Source organism: Opisthocomus hoazin, chromosome 3, assembly GCF_030867145.1.
Source record: "Opisthocomus hoazin isolate bOpiHoa1 chromosome 3, bOpiHoa1.hap1, whole genome shotgun sequence".
Classification (NCBI taxonomy): Eukaryota; Metazoa; Chordata; class Aves; order Opisthocomiformes; family Opisthocomidae; genus Opisthocomus; species Opisthocomus hoazin.
The window spans coordinates 353846-377811 of record NC_134416.1 but is presented as its reverse complement, the minus strand read 5'-3'; the positions used below and the strand labels follow the sequence as shown (position 1 = coordinate 377811).

General features: G+C 49.0%; 1 protein-coding gene across 34 annotated transcripts in view; it reads left to right on the top strand.

The window, feature by feature from the left end:
- SCRIB (scribble planar cell polarity protein) overlaps window positions 1–23966 on the top strand; it is a 115686-nt gene that overhangs the window by 32066 nt on the left and 59654 nt on the right. For 31 of the 34 annotated variants that reach the window (XM_075415358.1, XM_075415375.1, XM_075415374.1 and 28 more), the window contains 10 exons: window positions 437–603; window positions 1205–1329; window positions 2993–3118; window positions 3681–3914; window positions 4387–4704; window positions 6857–6919; window positions 17882–17971; window positions 18566–18643; window positions 21682–21996; window positions 22469–22549. In XM_075415358.1, the coding sequence (XP_075271473.1) occupies window positions 437–603; window positions 1205–1329; window positions 2993–3118; window positions 3681–3914; window positions 4387–4704; window positions 6857–6919; window positions 17882–17971; window positions 18566–18643; window positions 21682–21996; window positions 22469–22549 (1597 nt within the window). Of the gene's footprint in view, window positions 1–436; window positions 604–1204; window positions 1330–2992; window positions 3119–3680; window positions 3915–4386; window positions 4705–6856; window positions 6920–17881; window positions 17972–18565; window positions 18644–21681; window positions 21997–22468; window positions 22550–23066; window positions 23333–23966 lie in introns of those variants that run through there. The other 3 variants (XM_075415386.1, XM_075415359.1, XM_075415368.1) reach the window with 3 other exon arrangements.

Genomic DNA, 23966 nt, shown 5'->3' with positions numbered 1-23966 from the left:
TTTTAGCAGAGCTTGTTGCAATGGGACAAGGGGTAACGGTTTTAAGCTAAAAGAGGGTAGATTTAGACTAGATATAATGAAGCAATCTTTTACACTGAGGGTGGTGAAACACTGGTTGCCCAGAGAGGTGGGAGATGCCCCATCCCTGGAAACATTCCAGGCCAGGTTGAATGGGGCTCTGAGCAACCTGATCGAGTTGCAGATGTCACTGCTTATGGCAAGGGGAATGGACTAGATGACCTTGAAAGGTCGCTTCCCACCCAAACTGTTGTATGCTATGCAGCATGAGCCAGCTGCTTCAGTGTGTGTAAGAGTGCGGGATCCTGCAGTGGCTTGTCTCTGTCCTGTTCCAGTGCAGATGAGGCAGTCTGGAGCCGAGTTGAAGTTCCTTCATTACCAAGTAAGTTTAACCAGCAGTTCTTCTTTTCTTTTGCAGACTGCAGAACTTGCCATTTGCTTTGACAAATCTTAACCTGAAAGCCCTGTGGCTGGCAGAAAATCAGTCCCAACCCATGCTGAAATTCCAAACAGAGGATGATGAAAAGACAGGAGAAAAAGTTCTTACTTGTTACCTGCTTCCTCAGCAGCCCTCTCCTAGCCTAGGTAAGAGACTGCCTTATGAATGCTATCTGCAATACCGTGTACTCTGGAGAGTGCTGCAGGGAAGAGGCCTTGAACCTTGCTCTCTGCTTGGTTGGACTGTTCTTCGTTACTGTGATACCTGTAGCAGACCTAGGCTCCTGAATGGCCGGTGGCAACTTTCCAAGGCAGAGATTGTTAAAGCTGAGAAGTTGCTTTTCTGCCAGGTGGCAAAGAAGCTGCAGCCTAGTCTTAAAGTCTTCTGCTTTGATCTGTTGACTGAGCGGTTCATTGTCTGTAAGATTTGCTTCCTGTCGTGGTGATATTCTTGTGTCAGTACTTCTGATTCGTGCCTTAATCCTACCTTTTTCCTTAGTTCTTGGGTAAGGAGTGCTAGAGCTGAACCATTCAGGTTGTTTTGCAGAGGCTGCTGTAGATCTGGTGGGAGACACGTAAGAGGTGACAAGATCTGGAGGCTACATCCTTTGTCCTCAAAGGACATGTGGTTTGATGTCATGGGCAGATACAACAGAAATGCCCTAATGGGTCGAGAACTGTCTTTCATCCAAGCCTACAACGATGCTTGTTCAGAAAGTAGCTCCCAATGCATTATCTTTCTCTGCAGAGAATCTTTTGCAGAACAGTGTGGATGAGAGCTGGACAGACACCAATTTAAACAGAGTCAGTGTTATTCAGTTCCTGGATGAACCCAAAGTAGATGATGAAGAGGAGTCTGGAGCTGAGAGACGGGTAAGAAAATAGAGTTTCTGGAGGCTTGTTAGCTCCCTGTGGAACCATAGGCACAATGTAAGCTTTTTTCCTAAGGTGGGGAGCCATTATGGTGTTCATGTAATACTGCTGCGGACATGTACTGTATTTTTGCAGTCCGAAGGGCGTTTGGTGCCCTGAAGAGACAAGCAGGTAAAAGAGAGAATTCCCTGAGAGCCTTTGTGCAGATTGACATTTTGATGGCTGTCCCGTGGGAGATGAGCTGTGACTGCTAACCTGCCCATGGTAGGTGAGCAGTCACGTAGTCCAGAGATCCGAATAGTCAGAGCACTGTCAGGACTGGATTTTGGTTGACCCCTCTCGTGGGGAAGAGCTGCACAGCCAAACTTGAGCCAGGCAATCTGCACCCCTCCAAGTGTGGAGCCAGAGGCAAGCCCATGCTGTGGAGTATCCTGTTACTGAAGTAGCTAAACACTGTAGACAGACAGCTTCAAAAACTATGGAAGAGCATTTTGCTTAAATTGCAGAGGCAAAGGGCAGGATAAATGTTTCAGTTTTCAGCAAATACTCTGTCGGTTTAAATTTGCAGGATTTTTCTTCCTTTTTCTCTTGTGGAAAGAAAGTCTTTTGACATCTGAATCCTTCTAATAAATTGTATTTGCATCTATCCTTGCTGCATGTATATGCTGCTGGTGTTTGAAGGTTTTGTGGGCTTTTTTGATTGTTTTTAACATGGTTATTAACTTTAGAATACATTTTTTCTTGTCTCTTAGCTGGGGTGGGACTAGCTAAGCATCACAAGTATAGTATATCACAGAATCACAGAATAGTAGGGGTTGGAAGGGACCTCTGTGGGTCATCCAGTCCAACCCCCCTGCCGAAGCAGGGTCACCCAGAGCAGGCTGCACAGGACCTTGTCCAGGCGGGTCTTGAATATCTCCAGAGAAGGAGACTCCACAGCCTCCCTGGGCAGCCTGGGCCAGTGCTCCGTCACCCTCAGAGGGAAGTTGTTCTTCCTCATGTTCAGACGGAACTTCCTGTGCCTCAGTTTGTGCCCATTGCCCCTTGTCCTGTCGCTGGGCACCACTGAAAAGAGCTTGGCCCCATCCTCCTGACACCCACCCTGCAGATATTTAGAGGCATTTCTAAGGTCCCCTCTCAGCCTTCTCTTCTTCAGGCTGAACAAGCCCAGCTCCCTCAGCCTCTCCTCGTAGGAGAGATGTTCCAGTCCCCTCACCATCCTCGTAGCCCTCCGCTGGACTCTCTCCAGTAGCTCTTCAAGAGCATACAGGCTTGTCAGACATGTTAAGAAGCACCAGAGGGATTAAGAAGGTATTCCACCTGTGTGTTCCTTTAGGAGTTTCTGTGTTGACAATTTCACATTTACTAAGCCTGAAGCGTAATTTAAAACTTCCTGTCCCTCTAATTCCTCCCAATCCCTCTATCAAAGGGAGATCAGGATAATGTCAGAGCGAGCTCTGAGAAGTGTTTTCTGCCTCCATTTCTTTCCTCTTCCCAGCTGCAGGCTGTAGCAGTGGAGAGGCCCAGGTCACATCCTGCAACGTGACATTTAGGGCATGTCCAGCTGGGGCTCTAGCGCTCTGATGAAACACGTTTTTTGAAATGAGTCGGTCCTGAGGCATGGCACGTGCTGCTCTGACTGTTGGGTGTTTTTCTTTGGTAGGGCTTACAGCGCAGAGCAACCCCTCATCCCAGTGAGCTGAAGGTTATGAAGAAAGTGATTGAAGTTCGGCGCAGTGAGGTGTCTGCTGCAAAGCCTGACCAGGACCTGAATTCTCCCAACTCAGAAGTGAGTGCGGTTCACTAAGAAATGGACAACCATAGAGAACACGTAGCGGGCTTGGGGGGTGGGCAGGCAGGTGTGTGTAAGCTAGGCATAAGGAACTTACTTCTGGGAAAGACTGGAAGGGGCTGAGTGTGGATTGCCTGGATTCCAAGGGTTGGAATATGCCTTGTGGTGTCAGCTGGGGACACTGAGATAGAGCAAGAAATGCAACCAGGAGACAGAGAACGGTGTAAGGGGAATTATGTGCATTGGTACCACTTTTGTCGTAACACAGGGAGAGGAAAAGAAGGCTCTGATACTCCTAGTAAAGAGTGATGGGAACGGAGTGCTCGGAGGAGGCATCTTGCTGTCCAGGTGTGATACCAAGAACAGATGCCTACACTGATGGTGGAACGGGGGTGGACCTAGGCGAGATGCGACAGGCTTGGAGGGGAAATCAGTGGGCAGCCTGAAGAATAAGTTGGTTCTGTTGGTACTGGACCATACCCCACCTCGCACCAGTCACACTGCATTCCTGCATCTGCTGCTTTGGTTTCCTTCTTGACTTTTACAATCGTCTTCTCAGGAGAAGAGGCTGAGCGGCGTGTCAAATCGCAGTGAGGACTCCCACCTTTCCAACAGCACTGCCTCGGCTGACTTCAGGGGAGAGGAGCAGGGAGAGGAGAGAGAGAGGAACTGGCCGAATGGGCAGGTGCCTGAGATGCAGGAACTGGAGAAGGAGGCAAAGCCCAGAGCTGAAGAGGAGCATAAAGAAGCTGCTGACCAAGAGGAGGAAGATGTGGAAGTGGAATACAATGAGGTAGGAGCCTAGGAACTGCAGCAGAGTTGTGATAAAAAGTGGAAGGACTTGAAAGTTTTGGTGAAAATGGTAAATGGATGTAAAGAGTGTGATTTGGGCATCACTGGAGGCAAATACAGGCTGTGGAAGCCAAGTACAAGTAGAGGTTCAGGCAACCTGTGGGAGCTGGGTCCTTGGGAGACCAGGAAGGACAGTGTGGGAGTCAGGCAGGGACTGTGGGGAAATCAGCATTACAGGTTTGAGTGCCCTCAACCCCTGGAGCTGACAGAAGATGTGTCTGGGTGAAGGAGCTGATATGGAAAAAGGCAAGTATGGTGAGATTTTAATGTGTGTTCCTGCATCTTCTTTAGCACAAAAGCAGCAGCGCTGGCTTTGCCAGTGTTGGTAGTGGGGGGACGGCAGGCTTCTGCACTGCCTCCAGATACGGCTGTTGCCTGAGGTTTACAGCCTTTCTGGGGCTTTGCCTTTGTAGCCCACTGTGCACTTTGCTGAGGACACACTAATACGGAGTGAGGATGAGGATGAAGACGAAGAGCGACCATTCCCAGTGGAGAAACAGAGGCTTATCCGCAAGGACACGCCCCATTATAAGAAACACTTTAAGATAACTAAACTGCCCAAGCCAGAGGCAGTGGTGGCACTCCTGCAGGGGCTGAACAGCGACGGAGTCCCCAAAGAGGAAGAGGAGTTAGGAGGCTGCAATAACAACGCAGAGCCCGAGGATCAGGAGGGAGCATGGGATGAGGATGACAGAAAGAATGGAGCTTTATCTGCTCAGCCATCAGTGAAGGTAAGGTCTTGAGGGGAGGGGGGAAGGTCAGAGGGGTGCCAGACCTCCCTTCTGCTACTTTGAACTGCCAGCCACGTTGATGTGGTGCCAATGCAAACGTTGGCAAGAGGCTCCAGCACTTCAGGAGTGACGTGCTGAGGGAGGGAGAGATGAATTTCGTTCTGGGGCTCATGTGACTGTCGAAGAGCTGTGCCATGTTGCTGATGTCTGACTCCTTCCGCCGTATCCAGATTCTTGCACCCTCCCCATTATGTGTGATGTGTTCCGTGCTGCAGGAGGTTCTTATGTCTCATCACCGACAGGTTCTTCCATTCCTTTCAATCACCTCCTCGCTTGCTGGTTGTTGCACCTCATTTGCGACAGGATGAGCTCTGTCCCTGAATGGATCTAATCTCAGGCTAATGTTCAGGCTGCTTACGCTCGTCTTTCTGCCACAGTGCTTCCTGGAGAGGAGCGGGTAGTGAGAGCAGACAGGAGCGTGCCCTTCCTGTTGGTTCCACCCTGGGCCTGCCTCAGCACAGACGCAGCCTGATGAAGCGTGCGTCGGGATTTAGGGGGACTTGTGCTTTGGAGTTTTGCCATTGCCCTGGGGCCATGATGGGCCCATCTGGTTCTGCTGGGGGCTGATGAGATAGGAGGTCCTTGGCTCTACTCAGCTGGATCACCATGTTTGGTTAGGGGGACACAGAGATTCTTGCTTGAGGAGGATCCTCACAGCAGAATAGGGGTATACTGATGAGGGACACTGCATGAGGTTAGACCAGTTCTTACTGAAGGTGATGTGATGATTTTGTGAGGTGTATGTGGCAGGCAGGGATTAGGATGTGGCTGAATCTCCATCATAGTCTGATGCCAATAAATGTCATGGGTGAGATGTGGGTCTCTGAACTGGTGGAAGATGCTGGAGTAAAATCTGTTCTTGTTGTTACCACGCACGCTCCAGACTGCTGGGATCGTTTCCACCCCATGCTGGAGTTCAGATTGCTCTGGGGCAGGTTCTTGCACTGCAGTTTGCTTTGGAGCCTTTCTTTTGGTGGATGCTTGCCTTACTGTATCTGAGCTGATAGGCTTGTCCCATATTCCCTAGGGACAAAATATGTAGTTTCCTTACATTTTGAGAAGTTCTTCAGAATGAAAAGGAGTTGGTGCTGCTGCTGCTTGTAAGAATGTGTGAAGCCGTCTTGAGTCCCCTTCATCCAAGACTGCCATGCTTGGATTTCCAAATGCAAACCTTCACCCAAAAAGCTTATTTTAGTCAGGGTCTCAAAGCTGAGGATGCACTGACCCGCTGGCAAAACGTATAAAGTCTAAATAGGCATTGAGACCACAGGTTTGGTGGTGTCAACGCCTATATCTATCAGAAAAGTTATCTTTGTTATCGACTAAGCCTTCTGCCTGGAAGTCACAGTTTTCCTTTGGGGTTGGATGCCTGCTCCATGAAGGCAGATTTATTGGCTTGCCTCGTGAGCTGCGTTCCAGAGTGGGAATGTGGGGAGCAGTGTCCCTGCGCAGTGGAGTTTCAAGCAAGAGGTGCTGCATACGTGCATTGGAGAAGGAGGTAGGACAGGGCATCCTTAAACCAGAAGGTTTTTTGCAAAGACAGTTGATTTTCAAGAGAAATTCTAAGGTTTCCCGCATTTGGCAGTGGGATCCCTGGGTGTCTGGAGGCCCCTCCCTTTGCAGGAGGGACCAATGCAGTTTGGCCTGGGGTGGCTTCATTCCTGTGCAGCAGCTGGGTGGCACCAGAGGTCCCTCTGTGCTTTTCTGCCGTGTTGTTTAATCCTTCCTTCTTCACTGAATGACTTGGTACAGAGAGAGTAAAGTCAGCTAATGGTGTTCACCTTGTGAGCTTGGTGGTCACAGCCTCAGAGTGCCAACACGGACAAGATATGGCCATAGACACGCAGCTTCCGGTGAGCTGGGCCGAGGAGCACTGACACTCTGCATGCTGTGAGCCCCGGGAGCAGCCCTGTCGCGGGTGCTCGCTGGTAGGGGTGACAGGAGCGGTGTGAGTGGGGTCTGCTCTGGTGCTGTGTGGTCAGACCTGTCGGAGTGGTGTGCGTTTGTGTGTTGGGTGGTGGTGGTAGTGGTGGTGGGTTTGGTTTATGCTCCACTAATCCGCATGCCTCTTTGCTGGTTCCTGTCCTAACAGGGGGTGTCGTTTGATCAAGCCAATAATCTGCTGATTGAACCTGCTCGCATTGAGGAGGAAGAGGTCTGTACCACTCCTACTGTTCTCTCTCTGCCAAAAATCATTCAGTCTGCTTGATTTGCTTCCCAGGCTCACCCGTTGTTGTAGGGGAAACTGATCTCTCTGGGTCAAGTGGCTTCTGGAACTGACTGACCACAAACACACAGTGATTGTTTCCTCCCCTGCTTTCACCTCCTTTCCCTACTTTTCCATACCTGAGGTGAGAATGGCTGCTGCAGATCAGGAGTGAGATGGAAGCAATGTAAAAAAACCAAAGGGGGCTGAAGTGGAAAGTTCAGTTCCTATTTGCAGCGCATGGAGGAAGGAGAAGGTGGAAGAAAATAAATGCTTACTGCTGGGAGTGGTGGGTAACCCTGAAGGAATGGAGGACTCGGGAGTCTGCAGGGTGCTGTGTATGACCCTTTGGGACAGGGAGGAGGATCTAACTCAGGGCACTGCAATTGCTTGAGAAAGGTGGACTGGGCTAACTATTGGTACATCTCATGCAGCCCCACTATAGAATCCCCTCAGGTCTTCACATGCAGCACTTTGGAATATCAGAAAGGGGCAGGTAGCACTGTGGTGGCACATGTGTGGTGTTCTGTCCCAAGGTTTAAAGTCCTGTATCTTGCTGCCTTAGCTCATCCTCAGACTATGATGAATTTCCTGAATTTGTTTCCAAGCTTTCAGTAGGCTTGCCTGATCCTTTGGGTCAGCGGGCTTCCTGCAGGCAGTGTTTCCAAGGAACTGTTGGAAGCAGAATGCTGCTGCCACTGGCAAGAGACAGAAACTGTTGCCGGTACTAACGGCTTCCATGGAGGTATCTTCCCTTAGGGCAGTACAATGGTACCAGACCCGTGTATTACATGAGAGTGCTGGCCTGCTTCTCTCTGGACTCGGCTCTTTGCTACTCCCTCAGGTGCAAACTGAGACTTTTCTTTTTTCCTGTAGGAAGGCTTTTCTTTCTTGGTTTTGGAGTAAGACTTTCTGGGAGGGAGATGACAAATCCTTTCCGCTTCAGGCAAAACGTGAGCTGGCTTAGACGTGGTCTGCTGTTAGTGTGTCCTGAACGTTTGTCCATCTTAGATCTAGATCACTGAAAAACATACTAATATTTCTTACATTTCTCTTTTGCATAGCACTTCTGTCACTGAGAGGTAAAGCTGAGTATAGCCAGGTGCTTCCTGATCCCGCATTTGGGAAATCACCACTCTTGGTCCCTCTTTCCGGCTGGTAGCTGTCGCGTTCCGTTTGCGGAGTTCTGTTGCTCCTCAGGGTGCAGTGGCCCAGGAAACCTCAGTCTTGTATCAGGATACAGTCTGTCTGCCTCTCCCTTGGCTCCTGCCTGTGTTCCACCTGCATCTTGCGGAAGTCTCCGTGGTGGCTGGAGAGGGTAGCTGGTTTGCGCTGGTGTCCCTGCAGCACAGTCTCCTTTGTGCAGATCTGTGCCCTCACTGTCAAGAACAATGTGGTAGTGCAGCTCCCAAGGACAAGCATGCTGGAGATCCACCACATGGGTGGTGGTGGCTGAGGATGCCCCCAGAGCAGACCAGCTCTGGGGGAGTGCTTAGCTCGGTGGATGGCTGCTGACCTCCCCGGTCAGTGATGCTCTGTCATTTTAGTAGAATCTTGCTGGGCCCCTACCAGGACTGCAGGTCATGTGGAAGATTCAGTCTCTGGAAACATCAGTGAAAGCAAACTGTGGGACTTAGGCTGAGGGTCCTGTAAGTGAGAGCTGAGCTTGGACACTGCGTGGCTGGGACCCCTCACTTATGCTGAGAGAGGTGCCCTTGCCGTCTTCCTTAGCTCGTTGGCTGTGAAAAGCACATGCCTCTCAGGGAATAGGTGGAGGAAAACAGGAGAAATATTCAGGGCCTTAAAGACTACTGAGCATCTGAGTAGCGAATTAGCTTGAGAAGTGAGCAATCCCAGAAATGGCATCTACCTGCTGTTTCCAGGGATGATTTCATGTCCTTGAGAAGAGCCCGTTATAGCTAAGCCAATGGGCTGATGAAACTGAGCAAGACCATTGCAGACTGGAGAGCCTGGTGCCCCTTGAGCAGCACAGTTTAAGTTCATAATGCTATCACATTCCTTGTGTAGTTTTATACAGTTCTTAGAAGGAACTACAGACTGTGTGTGCTTTAGACCTAAACCATAAGCTGGAGACATCTGCCTAGCTTCTGTCAGCACCCCAGCATCGGGATGCAGGGAGCCTGGTGCAATCTATGCGGCTGGTACTTCAGCTGTTTGTGCCAATGGGACTCTGCTACAATGAAAGAAATCATAGAATAGTTTGGGTTGGAAGGGACCATTAAAGGTCATCTAGTCCAACCCCCCTGCAGTGAGCAGGGACATCTGCAACTGGATCAGGTTGCTCAGAGCCCCATCCAGCCTGGCCTGGAATGTGCCCAGGGATGGGCCATCTCCCCCTTCTCTGGGCAACCTGTGTCAGGGTTTCACCACCCTGTAGCAGTGGGCCCGTGTGAACCTCATGAGGTTCAGCAGGGCCAAGAGCAAGGTCCTGCACCTGGGTCGGGGCATCCCCTAGTGTCAGTACGGGGTGGGGGAGGGATGGGTTGAGAGCAGCCCTGAGAAGAAGGACCTGGGGGTGCTGGTGGGTGACAAACGGGACGTGACCCGGCAGTGTGCGCTGGCAGCCCAGAAGGCCAACCGTGCCCTGGGCTGCATCCCCAGCAGCGGGGGCACAGGGTGAGGGAGGGGGTTCTGCCCCTCTGCCCCGCTCTGCTGAGACCCCCCCCGGGAGCCCTGCGTCCAGCTCTGGAGCCCTCAGCACAGGACAGAGCTGGAGCTGTGGGAGTGGGGCCAGAGGAGGCCCCAGCAATGACCCGAGGGCTGGAACCCCTCTGCTGGGAGGAGAGGCTGGGAGAGCTGGGGCTGCTCAGCCTGGGGAAGAGAAGGTTCTGGGGAGACCTTCTTGTGGCCTTTCAGTATTTAAAAGGGGCATGTAAGAAAGATGGGGACAGGCTGTTCTAGGAGAGCCTGTTGCGATGGGACAAGGGGGAATGGCTTTAGACTGAAAGAGGGGAGATTTAGACTGGATATAAGGAAGAAGTTTTGTTAAAGCACATGGTATCTGATAGTAGACATCTAGATTCCACTGCCAACTGTTCCCAATCTTTTGTCTCAGTGTCCATCTGCACTGCGGAAATGGCTTTATCTGGGTTGTAGGGAGGCTTTTGGAGGAGAAGAGTATCAAGCTGCTGTCTGAAGGCACAAGTTTGCACCTGATATCTGTTTTCAGATAATTTCTGAAGAAATATTCCAGAAAGAGCTGCTGTGCAGACTGAAGGTAACAGTGGAAAGAGGATCCCAAATTCTGTTTCAATGACCGATGCTTCTTTGTCTGCAGTAATGGCTGATAGCATCCTTCTGTGTTTGCCCAGGCTTAACTCGTCTTCTGCAGAGCACCTGAAAATACAGGAGTGTGAAGGGCTCTGCGCTGGCAGCGCTTGTGCTGAGGAGCTTTATAGGTTTTTGCTTGTCTCATGATGCTTTCTCCCAGCTGCACAAGGCTGTCTAGAAAGGATGTGCTGCAAATTTGCCTCTCTAGGAAGAAGCTAGGCTGATCTTAGGTGTTCAGAGTGCCTTGACTGCTTCCTTGGTGGGTGGTGGAAAAGATCATGTCAGCTGCTCCTGCTTGGATGTCATATCCCGTCGCTCTGGAGTCGGAAGCGAGTCAAGTCCTCTCCTTAAAGGAGAGAGTCTCCACAGTCTTGTCCCTTGGAAATTGCTCAGAAATATTACCATTTGTGTTTGAATGGCAGCCTTGTGCTTGGCACCACAATTACTGTTTGCCAGAGGCAGACCATGACAGCACGGCTTGGTCCTGAAGCATCCCGTGTTGAGGCGGTTCAGCTCTGAAGTTTGGCCCACCTGCTGCGTGGCGTTGTGATGTCCTGCCATCACGAGCAGTCCTGTTCATCTCGGCCGTGCTGCGCCAGTGCTGCCTTCACACTTGGACCTCTGCACCCTGGTCTGTTTTTATTGTTTTCTGGGTGAGACTGCGTACTCGTCAGGAGATTGCCAGGCTTAAATTCTCTGATTTTCGTGCAATGTGACCTGTAAATTTTAAACCCTGAAAAGATTGATTAACCTTACCTGTATTTGCTCAGCTGGCTTGACTAGAATGTACTTTCTGACAGAGCAGAGTCCTCCCGAAGTTATGAAAAGCTACAACACTGCTTTCTCTCATTTAATTTTTTTAAATGACTGAAGTTCTCATTGAGCAAGGAAGAAGATGCCATATTTTCTATTTGAATTTGTCTGGCTTTTAATTTATTGCCATAGGAATGTTTTCATGACCTTTTCCTACTGGTATGAAGGGCCCCTTATTGTTCTTTTTTCTCCTGTGACCCAGTAGTTTGGAGGCAGGGGCTGTAATCTCTTCTTGCAGATGTGCAACCTTGCATTCAGGTCTTTTCAGGCACAGTTTAAATACAGCTCACCTACAGAGGGGCAGAGATTACTTGTGTGGCTGCTGCTTACTTGTCATAATATATCACTGTGTCAACTGCAAATTTTATCCGATCTGGATCTTTCTTAGCGACCAAGTAGCAAACTGGAATGATGTCTCACACCAATGCAGAACTACCTGCAGAGTTTCCTTTTCCTGCGCAAAGAGTGTGGCACAATTGTCTGGTTTGCTTTCTCAAATAGAAAGAACAGAAAGCAACAGAGAAGTGTTTTTAACAGAGAGAAGATACTGTGTTTAAACAAAACCCTCCACTGCAAATCTGATTTTCATTTTTGAAACAGGAAAATGCAGTGTGTATGACAGATATGGGTCTTGCTGCTTACGACGAGGATTATATTAAAAGAAAAGGCATTAAAATAACCCCTGTAGCAATTAATGGGGCTTAAGCATTTGCATGCCTTTAAAAACTGCTCCCTACTTGCAAGCTTAATGGTATTTTCTGACTGTGTCTATAGAGGAGAAAAATAACTCCTGTAATAGTTTCGAGACTTCAATGGAAGGCATTCACCAGCGTGGATGCGGGAACTGAAATTCTGGCTAATGGCTGTGCTCAATTCAGGAGCAACAAGCTAACTTCACAACAAAGATAACATAGATTATTTGGAAGAAATCCTGAAGTCAAGTCTCCTACCACCACTAGCAACCAGATACTATACTCTGTTTCATAAATCAGTCAAACTCTTTATTAAACGTAGATTGTTTCTTCCTGTTACTCGACGTGTGCACGCACTTAGGTTCCCCCTACTCAGAGAAACCAAAAACTTCTTCAGATTTCTTCTTCTTGAATGATCAGAAAGCATACTTTCAAGCTGAATTTGCATTTGTCAGTTCATTGTTTCCATTATATTTTATCTTGAAAACTCTTTTTCCTGCTGTCTGACACTTTGTTTCCTTGTCCTTGGTATATTTTTATGGACATCCGTCACAACTCCTAGCCTTCATTTTTCTAGATCAAAGAAACCAAATTCTTCTAGTGTTCTCTTGTTAGATATCCATTCCCTGCCTGTCTCACTGCTTTTTCACTCACCTGTTCTACCTGAATTCGCATTTGCTGACTCTGCATAATGTGACAGAGTTTATTCAGACTTTAGTTCACTAAATTCCCTAGGTTTTTTTCCACTTCAGATGTGGTAGTTTCTGTTCATGGATGAGAAGTCTCTTTAGCTACCTAGCTGTTGTTCCTGCATTCAACATCAAGGTCCTCAGTGAGTTTTGTCCTCCAGACTGTTGGTGTATTAAAGATGTCTCTGCTTGCATGTTTTAAAATGAGTGATGCCAGGTTTAGTGCAAGAATTTTCCATTTATCTTCCTATTGGACAAACGCTCTCCTGCCATGCTGTTTGCCCTTAGCAGCAGAAAGCTGAAACAGATTTTAGGAGGGAGCTGTAAATGCTCTAGTCCTTTTATGCTTTTAGTTGTATATTAAATGATGGGCTAAAATGGACCTTTAGAACAGTAAGAAATTTTGGGGCTGAGAGGAGTTTCTAAGTGAAATATTATAGTCAGAATGATGCAAAATGAATGCCTACACCAATGTTTTTACTACATTAAAAAAATCAGTAAGAACAGGAATAAAATTTCTCTGCTGCTGAAGAGAGGAAGAAATATAATGTTTCAGTGTCGCCCATTCCAGCTGAATCCGCAGAACTTCATGTCTAGGTTTTTGTCGTGTTTCCCAGTCTGGGGAATGATTCAAGGCTTGGTAGCTTTCTCCAATATTCATTTTGTTCCTCTTTGTCTAAGAAGTTGAATGTTTTCATTTCCAGAGGGATTCTGTCCTGTTGCGTTCTGTGATGTAGCCACCCAGTTCCTTGCAGGTTCCCCTCTTTTGCTGTTGGCGTTTCCATGCCTGTGGCAAACCTGGGTGCCCATCGTGATGAGGGAGAAGTACGAGCTTCTTAAATCCCTATTCCTGGACTTAATGAAAGAACTAATAATAGAATCATAAAACAGCCCAGGCTGGAAGGGACCTTGAAAGGCCCAGCCTTTTGTGGGAAAGGGAGCCTGGGTGAGATTACTTGGCACCCTGACCAATCGCACCTTGAAAACCTCTGCTACGTCCCTGGGGAGTTTGTTCCAGTGAATGGTTGTTCTCACTGTAAACATTTTTTTCTTGTATCAAGATGAAATCGTGTCTCTATATAGACACACATATATAGATATGAATATTCATATACATAGTGATATGTGATTCATATCTATATGATAGCTACATATTCATATCTATATGTATTTATATCAAGATTAATCATATCTGTATGAACCTAGTTTTTTATTTATGGCTCAAAAGTCATCGTATTTAATATTTGAGAAAAATGCATCCTTTCTTCATCCTCACTTAATGAAGCATTGTTCACTGTCTTGGCATGTCTGTAGGGAAGGGGATCTGCAGGACTGCACCAGAGTGTTTAGCACTGCAGGCTGCCTGTCCTGTCTGCTCTTAATGCTGCTGTCAGTCACTGAAATTTGGAAGCTTCTCTTGTTTGGCACTCTGGTTAGTGCTAAACTGGGTGGAGAGGTGTTTAGTAAGAAGGCAGTAAAGTACTTGACTCCTCTGATCTGTACCCTGTCATCTCTGCCTTGTAAATGCCCATTCCCTTGGTAACTTCAAAACCATCCGAATGGCGGAAGGAAAAACATCAGAGCCAGAAAGTCTTCAACGCATACCCAGTAGGCTGCTCCTCTGCCAGGGCAGGATCTTTCCTTCATGTTCCTTTTTCTGTTGTTCGTTTTTAATAGTTCTCAACAGCTCATGCAGTAATCTCCCACCTTCCATTTGATCACTGATATTTTCGGCCTGTCCCCTTGTCCTCACGAGTTGTTGCTTACTGAAGCCAGACAGATTTAGCTCTTCTAATCTTTCCTGGTGAGTCAGTGCCTCTGGCTCCTGAACTCCAGTGTCTCTTACATTTATGTGCTATATAAGTACCCTCTGTTTTGTTGAAGGTGTTCCTGGAAAAAGGGCATACAGAGTTGAGTGTGATGTCTGTGGAAAGATGTCTCTAGTGGTGGGTGTGAGGGGCTTTCTTTGGGCTTTAGGAAGCATAGACCTTAGCGAGACTCGGTGATCCTGGCACTGGTGTTTGCCCAGGTCCTTGCAATCTGTAATTTAGGATTTCTGGACTGTTCATACTATTGTACTGGACACAGTGGAGCTGCTGTCTGTATAACTGTCTGATGTCTCCGGTCCCTTTTACACATTTTAGTTCCTTAGTACTTAGTAGTAATAAATAATGTAACTTACTTGTGCTTTGTATTAAAAAGCATTTCTTTAATCTTGCTGCTGAAATTTCATTGGGTATCCCCAATTCCTTTGTTGTTGCAAACATGGAATAATAATTTCCTATGAAGTTGTTAGCGGTGTGAAAAGATTAAAAAAATGTCTATCCCTCCCCCTCCCGTATTTGAAGACTCCTAGCCTCCCCTCCTGTGGAGCTATTAACGTTTTTACTGTCAGTGGTTTGGGAGAAGATCAGGCCTGACGCAGTTCTTGGCAGCGCTGTAATTCTCGGTTCTTCACTGACGACTGGTGCTTGGCCTCTGCTGGCTCTTACCTTGTATAATGTACACCTAAAAGCAGCATCATACGGCGTCAGTAAGAATGTCTTGTGATAACAAGTTTAATGTTTTACAAAAATCTGCTTGTTAAATCTTTAATAGCCAGGTTTGGAGTCTTGTCAAAGACTGAAATAGACGTGTGTTCATTTTTTCAGCCCTACTTTTCATAAAATTCAGCTGTTTGGCAGGAGTGCTGTTTTTGTGTGCCTCGTAAGAGACATGTATGTTCTTCGGTTACTTTTCTGGAATTGGTGCTAGGGTGACATGCTAAGGGTTACAGGCATCATCCTTTGTAATCTCTTCATCTAACAGCACAGTGTAAATGCCATTTCAGGGCATCAAGATTCCAGAATTTTGTGAATCCACTATAAGCGTATCGGAGATCTTAGTTGTTAGGACTCTTGGGCACAAGTTGTCCAGTCCTTTTGACTTTTAAAGTCATTATTCCTTACTGATGATATTAAATGGATTCTTCAGCTGCTGTTGGGAGTGAAGTGTGGTTCACCACCTTCACGTGAGGCGTGTACATCATCATGCTGCTGTCCAAATACAAATCAGAAGCGTTTATCGCATGTTTGTGTTTTCTGCGTCATTGTTGACAATCCAGTCTCATCTGAAGTTTCAAGTGACGCAAATGCAGGGATTAGACACTTAGATGCCTCCAGATATATTGCAAGTTGTAGAAAGATGCCTGTGCACGTGGAAACTTGCTGCCTTCTGGAAATAAAGCCCTTAAACCCCCACTCCCGTAGGTATGTCTGGAGGAATAACGTGGTCTTTCAGCAGGCTGTGAAGTACAACAGCTCCGTGCTTTGGCAGTTGAGTCCTGCAAATGTCTCGCTTGCTCTCTGCGTCTGCTGTGCCCCTGCAAGAGCCAGTCTCAGAAATCCTTAGCTGGCAGCTGCGAGGCACAGCGCTCAACACTGATTCAAGTCTGTTGGCCTACGCGCAGATCGCTGGCTGCTACTGAAAAGTAAGCCTGCCCGTGTGTGCAGCGTTTCTGGTTGCTCCAGAAAGGTGCATGTTTACTCGCTGCAAGTTGGAAAATCTCACAAGATCAAGTGAATCTGTTAAAAGGCAGCTGTATTAAAAATAGGTTGAGATGGAATCAGTCTTGGTTTGTTTGTGTTCCGTGGAGACGTACAGAGAGAGACGTAGGTGGGACTGAGGGTGATGGAGACATAGCTGCTTCCTTGGCTTGTGCTTTGGTGCCATCAGTGATAAATTTGTTGTTGATCTTTCAGTTAGTTTACGCAATCAACTTGCAGTGCAACTGAAGGTGACTTTCTTTAAGGGGTGAAATAGCAAATTGTGCCGTGTTGTTTCAGGCACTGAGCAAAGCCATCAGCTATCTTCCTTGGAAATACCTGGATCTTGTTACTAGAATACTCTCTAGTCCTTGCCTGGAGACCTAGTTTTCCATTGTCTTTAGAAGTTTTTGTGTTGAATATAAATAGAAGTCTTTAGAGCGTTACTAAAATCCAGTGAGACTGGAAGAAAAGAAGTCGTATTTGTAGTTAGATCCTAATAGAATTCTTCACGCAAGAAGCGTTAGTCTAATCTGTAACTGGTTTTAGTGTGGGCTATCAATGACATGCAGTGCTATCTCATGACTATCACACTTCTCTGTGTCACCTGAATAATCCCTGTCTTTCAATACTTGGATTTTACTCAGTCTCTAGGTCTTGCACCAGAGACGATGTACTTACTGTCCGTCGAGAATCGGGGATTTCCTTGTGAAGGTCCCAGCAGCTTTCTGCTACGCTGTTGGCTGGGCACTGAAGGAAATGGCGAGGAAACTCATTTTAGTTCTGCATTTCCTGTGGTGGTTTTTTTGGTTTTGTTTTTGTTTTAAACTTAGCAGATTGTGAAGCCACACAGGGTGTCGCTTCTGTCAGTGTAGAGAGTGAAGAAGGATTTAAAGGAAGGGGTTAAGGAAAGCAAGTCTCCTGCTTCTTTTGCTGCCCACACTGTGGCCCAGCCTAGGCCAAGTGGACTTGATGTTGAAGCTAGACACCTCTGCAGCAGCCGCTCTCCGTTCTGGACTTTGTTTCCAGAGAAGTGACATCTGGAGGACAGCAAATTTGGTTCTCTCCAGGACTCGGTGTACATTTCTGTCACTTATCTCACCAGCTCCTTGGTCCTTGGCCCTGACAGATCCCTGAGAGAGTCCTCTCTGTCCCATTCCTACCTCTGTACCCTACCGCATGCTCCCTGTCTTCCTTCTCATGACTGGGGCAATGTGAGCAGTTTGTGCTGATGTCCTGAATATAAGCAATTTCAGTCCAAGTTTGACCAAAAGTTTTGCTATTGGAAGTGGGCATAATTTGGTACATAGAGGTGGGAGATAAGTAGGAGAAGTGACTTCTGGATCACACAGGTACAATCCTGAGCCTGCCTGTGCAGAGGGGAGAAGAGGAAGGAGCCAGCTGGACAAAGCAGATGGCTTTTCTGGATCTGTATCTGTCCAGGATATTCTGGAAGAGGTGCCATTCTTGTTAATGCATGCTACGTTGGGGTGACCCTTAATCTCCCAGTAGTTGTATGGAATTACACCCCGAAGGGAGCCACGTGGCAAAGCTGGGCTGTGATGTGAACGCTGTCCCTGCTTCTTTGTCCAGTCCCATCTCACTGCTGCTCAGTTTCCTTTGTGGTGAACATCTTGTTCCGATGTGTTCATTACAGGCAAACTGACTCTTGGTCTTGAGATAAGGTTCAGGCCTCAACTGTGAAAAAGGATTTGTTTGTTTAAGTGTATTGTGACTTTGGTGCCTTTGAGGCATGGATACCACAGGTTACACAAATATGTGAGCAGATAAAGTTTATACTGTGGCGCTTGTTCTTGACGTAGTTATCCCTTGCTCTTCAAGATGTTTTGGGTGTTGTCCTGGTCGATACTGACCTGTAACCTGTGTCCATTCTGCTTCCAGTTGACACTGACTATCGTGCGGCAGACGGGGGGGCTGGGCATCAGCATCGCAGGGGGCAAGGGCTCCACCCCCTATAAGGGTGATGATGAGGTAAGACCCTGGACTGTGTAATTATTGAAGCACCCACTTTCAGGGACTAGCTTTCTGCAGCTGGAGGCTGGGTGTCCGTGTGTGTCAGCTTTGTGGCTGGGCTGGGCTTTCAGAGCAAGGTGGGAGCAGCCCTCGACCAGCCCCAAAGCAGGAGGTTGGCAGGGCTGAGCAGGCTCTTGCCTCTGGAGCACAACTTGTTGGACCTTCCTGCTGCTGACCGCAGAGAGCCGCAGCGAGAACAGCTCTTTCTTTCCCACCCGTGTCCTGATGCACGGGACTCACAGGCAAAGAGTGTGGGGTTGTATTCCACGCGTGTGGCAGCATCAGCTGCATCGTGTTCTCGTCCCACTGGAAAAGGATTAAAGTGTCATTCCCTGTTCCCCTTTGTCACCTGTGGGGTAGCCCTGCAATGGGATTTCTTTCCCCTATCTATCAGCTCTTGAATGGGGTGATGTGGCCGTCCTGTCCCCACATCCAGGGTGTGGGATTGGTGAGGTATTTTTCCTTAAGGTGAATGGGGTGGAGTGGTCTCTCTACGCTTTAAAGGGTTGAGGAATGGGCTCTACTGCTTCTAACAAATAGTTTTGTTTCCAGGGCATCTTTATCTCCCGCGTGTCAGAAGAGGGTCCTGCAGCTCGTGCCGGGGTTCGTGTTGGGGACAAGCTTCTGGAGGTAAGAACCTAGCTACTCCGAAGGAGCAAATGCTTCTAATGACTTGAGAGTGCGTGGAGAAGTATGGTTTGGTATTTGCATCGCGCTAGTTTGTAGGCCAAATTAAGCATCAGGAGCTGTGCAAGAGCAAAACAAAATTGCCCTGGCTCAAATAGTTGTTTAATTAACGTTGTCGTTTGTCTCTTGCTGCTTTGTAAGGCCAGAAACTGCTCCTGTGTTCACTCTCCCCCAACTCTGAAGTGCTGTGTAACCCAGGTGGGAAGAAGTGCTCAGCAGCGCGTGCCCACGTCCCCAGCAGGTCAACCAGCCGGCCTCTACACATCTGCTTTCCTGTGTGGGGCAAAAGTGGACCTTGTGGGATAACTGCTTAACCAGAGAGCCAGCCACACGCCGTACTTGCCTGTCTTCAAAGTATTTAAAAATGTGATTAAACCTGCAGGATTGAGATGCACTTGAGGAAGGATTAATTGCAGTATGGAGGGAATAGATGTCACTGCAGTGCTGGACAGAGATCAGAGGAAGAAGTGGTCTGTGTTTGGGGTGCTGGCTGCTGTGTGACCTGGTGTGGTGTCTCTAGGGATCTCACGCACTCCTGCTCACTGCAGCCTGTACATTAGCAGTGAAGGCCTGGGCATTTGCCTGAGTAGACGTTCCAGTATTTCTCTCTACTTACCTGGCATTGACCATGGCAGCAGTCAAATAAAGTGCTATGTGGTTCTGTAATTAGTAGTTTTTATATCCCTTTGTGAGGAAAACTTGATTATGGAGTTTCAGAGGTTCCCTTGTTCCCTGCTGCAGTTATCAGAGGATTGTCTTGGTAATTCACAGAATCACACAATGGTAGGGATTGGAAAGAACCCCTGTGGATCACCCAGTCCAACCCCCTGCCGAAGCAGGGTCACCCAGAGCAGGCTGCACAGGACCTTGTCCAGGCGGGTCTTGAATATCTCCAGAGAAGGAGACTCCACAACCTCTCTGGGCAGCCTGGGCCAGGGCTCCATCACCCTCAGAGGGAAGAAGTTCTTCCTCATGTTCAGACAGAACTTCCTCTGCTTCAGTTTGTGCCCATTGCCCCTTGTCCTGTCACTGGGCACCACTGTAAAGAATCTGGCCCCATCCTCCTGACCCCACCCTGCAGATATTTATAAGCATTTATTAGGTCCCCTCGCAGCCTTCTCTTCTCCAGGCTGAACAAGCCCAGCTCCCTCAGCCTCTCCTCATAGGACAGATGCTCCAGTCCCCTCATCATCCTCGTAGCCCTCCGCTGGACTCTCTCCAGTAGCTCCTCATCTTTCTTGGAACTGGGGAGCCCAGAACTGGATGCAGATTTCCATGAAGTTTAAGTCCCAAAAGGAATATGCATGTGATCTAGCCTGGTGTCTTTTCTGTTTTAGGGCCTTAAGTGTCACCGAGCATCCTTGTGCTGCATGCATTGTACTGCATTTTGCTGCTGAATGACTTCCAAAAGGGAGTCCAATCTTCAGGATTTTGAGAGATGAATGATTATTCCCCTTCCCAACAGATAAATTCATGGCATCTGGCTATTTTGTGTAAAGTAGATCACAGAATCACAGAATAGTAGGGGTTGGAAGGGACCTCTGTGGGTCATCTAGTCCAACCCCCCCGCCGAAGCAGGGTCACCTACAGCAGGCTGCACAGGACCTTGTCCAGGCGGGTCTTGAATATCTCCAGAGAAGGAGACTCCACAACCTCCCTGGGCAGCCTGTTCCAGTGCTCCGTCACCCTCAGAGAGAAGAAGTTCCTCCTCATGTTCAGACGGAACTTCCTGTGCCTCAGTTTGTGCCCATTACCCCTTGTCCTGTCACTGGGCACCACTGAAAAGAGCTTGGCCCCATCCTCCTGACACCCACCCTTCAGATATTTGTAGGCATTTATAAGGTCCCCTTGCAGCCTTCTCTTTTTCAGGCTGAACAAGCCCAGTTCCCTCAACCTCTCCTCGTAGTGGAGATGCTCCAGTCTCCAGTCCCCTCACCATCCTTGTAGATCCCACTTCAGTTACAGCTTTGGGAAAAGACTGGGGTATTTTTCATTTCTGATTAACTTCCCATGATGCCCAGTCATCTATGCCTCCTGCAAAAATGGAAGTACACTCACAACATAGCTCAGAGATTTGTCGTATTCCTTCTAAAAGTCTGTGTTGTGTCCACCAGTAAGACATGGCTGAGACACGTCAGACATGGGTTCCATTCTCACTGGCTGTGAGTTGTAAGGAATATCTCTTTAGTGCTAGAGAAGGGCTATGGAGCGTTGCTCGGTAATGAAGGCCACGGTGGGAAGAAACCCTAAAGGCCATGAAGTGGAGGAAACAGATTTGAACATCTAGTTTTCAGGATGAGCGCCAGACAATCTTTCCTGTAAGTGTGCGTTAATATTAAGTGAGGTAGCTGCTGTGAAAAGAAGATTCTTCAGCTTCATGGGCCCTCACTTTGCATTTCCTCAGTTTTCTAATGTGCTAGGACTTTTTTGCTGAAATCAGGGAAGCAAGAGTGTAGGGAATCAGGTGGCTTCCCTGAGAGCTGCAGAACCCGCTGCCCTCCCTGCAAGTACTTCACTGGTTTTGCGTGGAGGGGAAGGAAATGGATGTTTCAGGGTACGAGGAGGTAGATGTCCTTCTTGTCGACCTGAGTTGTGCTGAGATTGATTAGGGGAGATGGTTCTGGGTGGGTGGTTGTCTGTCTGGGAGTTTGCTGCCTGCAGGGATGATGCAGGTGATAGGGGTGTTGGAGCTCCCTGCAGGGGAAGAATTCCTCTGGACGGGCCCTCACTGTGCTTGGTGGGGGCTGCCCTGGCCTGGGACGGGCAGCACTGCTGTGGGAGCCTCCCACAGCACAGACTCGCTTGCGGGCCACGGGTGAGGTCTGTGGGAGCTCCTGTGGGAACAAGGCGTTGGCCGGGCTCTGCAGGGAGCGAGCTGTGCTTCCGCTGGGCAGCAGTGGCTAAGGTTGGAGCCATCTGTGCAGCTCTTGGAAGAACTCCCCATGGAAGTAAGGGTGGCACCTGGCTCTGTCTGTCCCCAGGTGAACGGCGTGTCCCTGCACTGTGCTGAGCATCACGTGGCGGTGGAAGCTCTGCGTGGCTCGGGAAGCTCGGTCTCCATGACAGTTCTGCGGGAGCGGATGGTGGAGCCGGAGAATGCCATCACTGTCACTCCGCTGCGCCCGGAGGATGACTACAGCCCTCGGGAGAGGCGAGGTGGTCTGCGCTTCCCAGAACGCCCCGAGGGGGTCCCTCCCACAGAGCGATATTCCACCTGCCTCATGCGCAACGAGAAAGGCCTGGGCTTCAGCATCGCTGGTGGCAAAGGCTCCACACCCTACCGGGCTGGCGACACGGTCAGTAATGGTTTCCTGGGAAGGAAGGTGCTTCGTCCCCGAGTCTCGGCACTGCTTGTGGGAGCAGCACAGGGTCTTCCTCACCTGTGGGCACGCAGCAGTGCAGCATGGCCCTGGGCTGGTGGGCCAGAATCTACTCTTACGTCAGGGAAGGAGAGAAGTTCAGAAGTAGGTGGGGCTGGGGCTCACAATCCCTGCCAGCGACATTTAATCTTGCTTCTGTCCTCTTGACACATATTCTGGGCTCTCAGCCATGTGAAGTCTTTGCTTGCAGCTGGGGGGTTTGCAGATGGCTCTAGAAGCAGGAGAGGGCTTGTGTGGAGTGGGGAACAAATGGGAAGTGCCAGTGCAGGGGAGGGGTCTGCGAAGGGGAAGGGGCTGAAACCTGCCCGGTGTCCAGGAAAGATTCTGGAAAGCCAAGCCCTGGTGAGGGGAAGCACGGGCTGCTCTGACCCTTGTGACTGTGTTTCAGGGGATCTTTATCTCACGGATTGCAGAGGGTGGTGCAGCCCATCGTGACGGCATCCTGCACGTAGGAGATCGGGTCATCTCGGTGAGTGCTGGTGTGGAGGGAAGGGGTCTGACTGAGCTCCCCGCTCTTCCTCGTACAAGGGCTGTTTTTCTGTCATCGAGGCTGGATTTTGGGGGTCCTTTTTTCAGCTCCTGAGCCTGCTGGGAGAGCATTTAATCTTGGTGGTTGTGCCCCTGCCTGTGACTGGTGGTGGGTGCAGTTAATGCCTCCCCTTTCCCCAAGCACTGCGTGAGTGCTTCCCCACAGGAACACGACGTGAGGCAGTCCGGGCTGTACTGGAGAGAGATGATACGACAGTGCTGCCCTAGCCTGTTGTCCCTGCAGAGCCTTGTAGGACAGCCTCGGAGGGCTCTGCCACAGCACGGCACCCCAGTGCTTCCCTCTGCTCTCATTTGAAACTCTGGCCCCGGTTTCCCTTCCTGTTTGTGCCAGTGGTATGGATCTTGCTGCTGCCTCTAACCTCAAGCCTCTCTGCAATGTCACTTGCTCCCCGTCCTGCGGGGAGAGTCTGCTGAGTCTCCTTCATCCTCTTCCCAAGCTCGCATGCTGCCTCCAAGTGAAAGCTCCTGCATCCTGGTGCTGGTGGTGGGTTTCTGATCTAGCTGTTGTGGTAAGAGCACGTGTTACCACAGAGCTGGCGTGAGTAAACACTGATACAGCCTTGTCAGTGCTGGCTTCTGTCTGCTCTATCCCTAGGCTGGGGGCTGTGTTGTATTTGCTCTGGCACAAAATTGTAGTGGAGCTCTGGCCCGGGTCTGACATTCGTATCTTGGCAGGAGACTTGAACTGGTACAGCATCTCTCCCTCCTTGCTAGTGCTCCCCCCCTCCTCCCAGAATTGAGCCCTGACCCTGATTGTTGCCAGACAGCCTAAATTATTTTGGTTCTGCTCATCTTTTGATGCTCCGTTGGTACAGAGGCATGACTGAGAGGCGTAATTGCAGGCACACGGCCTATCGTGTGGTGTTGGTTTGCTCTACCTGTGGCAAGAAGGAGAAGCAAGATCTCAGAATAGAGTCAAAAGTCAAACCTGTCTCCACCCCCCATTAGCAGCTCTATTTATATCTGTGGGCAGCTTCGTAGGAAAAGCAGATCTAATTCCCTAGTAATAGCCTGCAGTGTCTGCAGACTGCAAAATGTGGTCTCAGGGCCTGTGTAAGATTTTGATGTGGATGAAAGCCTTGCTGCCGTTAGTCGTCTGACACACTGCGCTGCGATGATGAGCACGGTGTTATTGCATGGGTGGGAAATACTTCCATGCTTTAGAGCATGGTCCCCTGCTCTCGGGGATGTTACCTGTGCTGGAGTGTATGTAGAATTAAAAGGTTTGGTGCTGAGCATCAGCTGCTGCTCAAGTCTTGTGCTCAGTTACGATGAAAGTAGGAACAAATCATTATCTTCCAGGAGAACGCTTCCTTAGTCGAGACTACTCGCAGAGC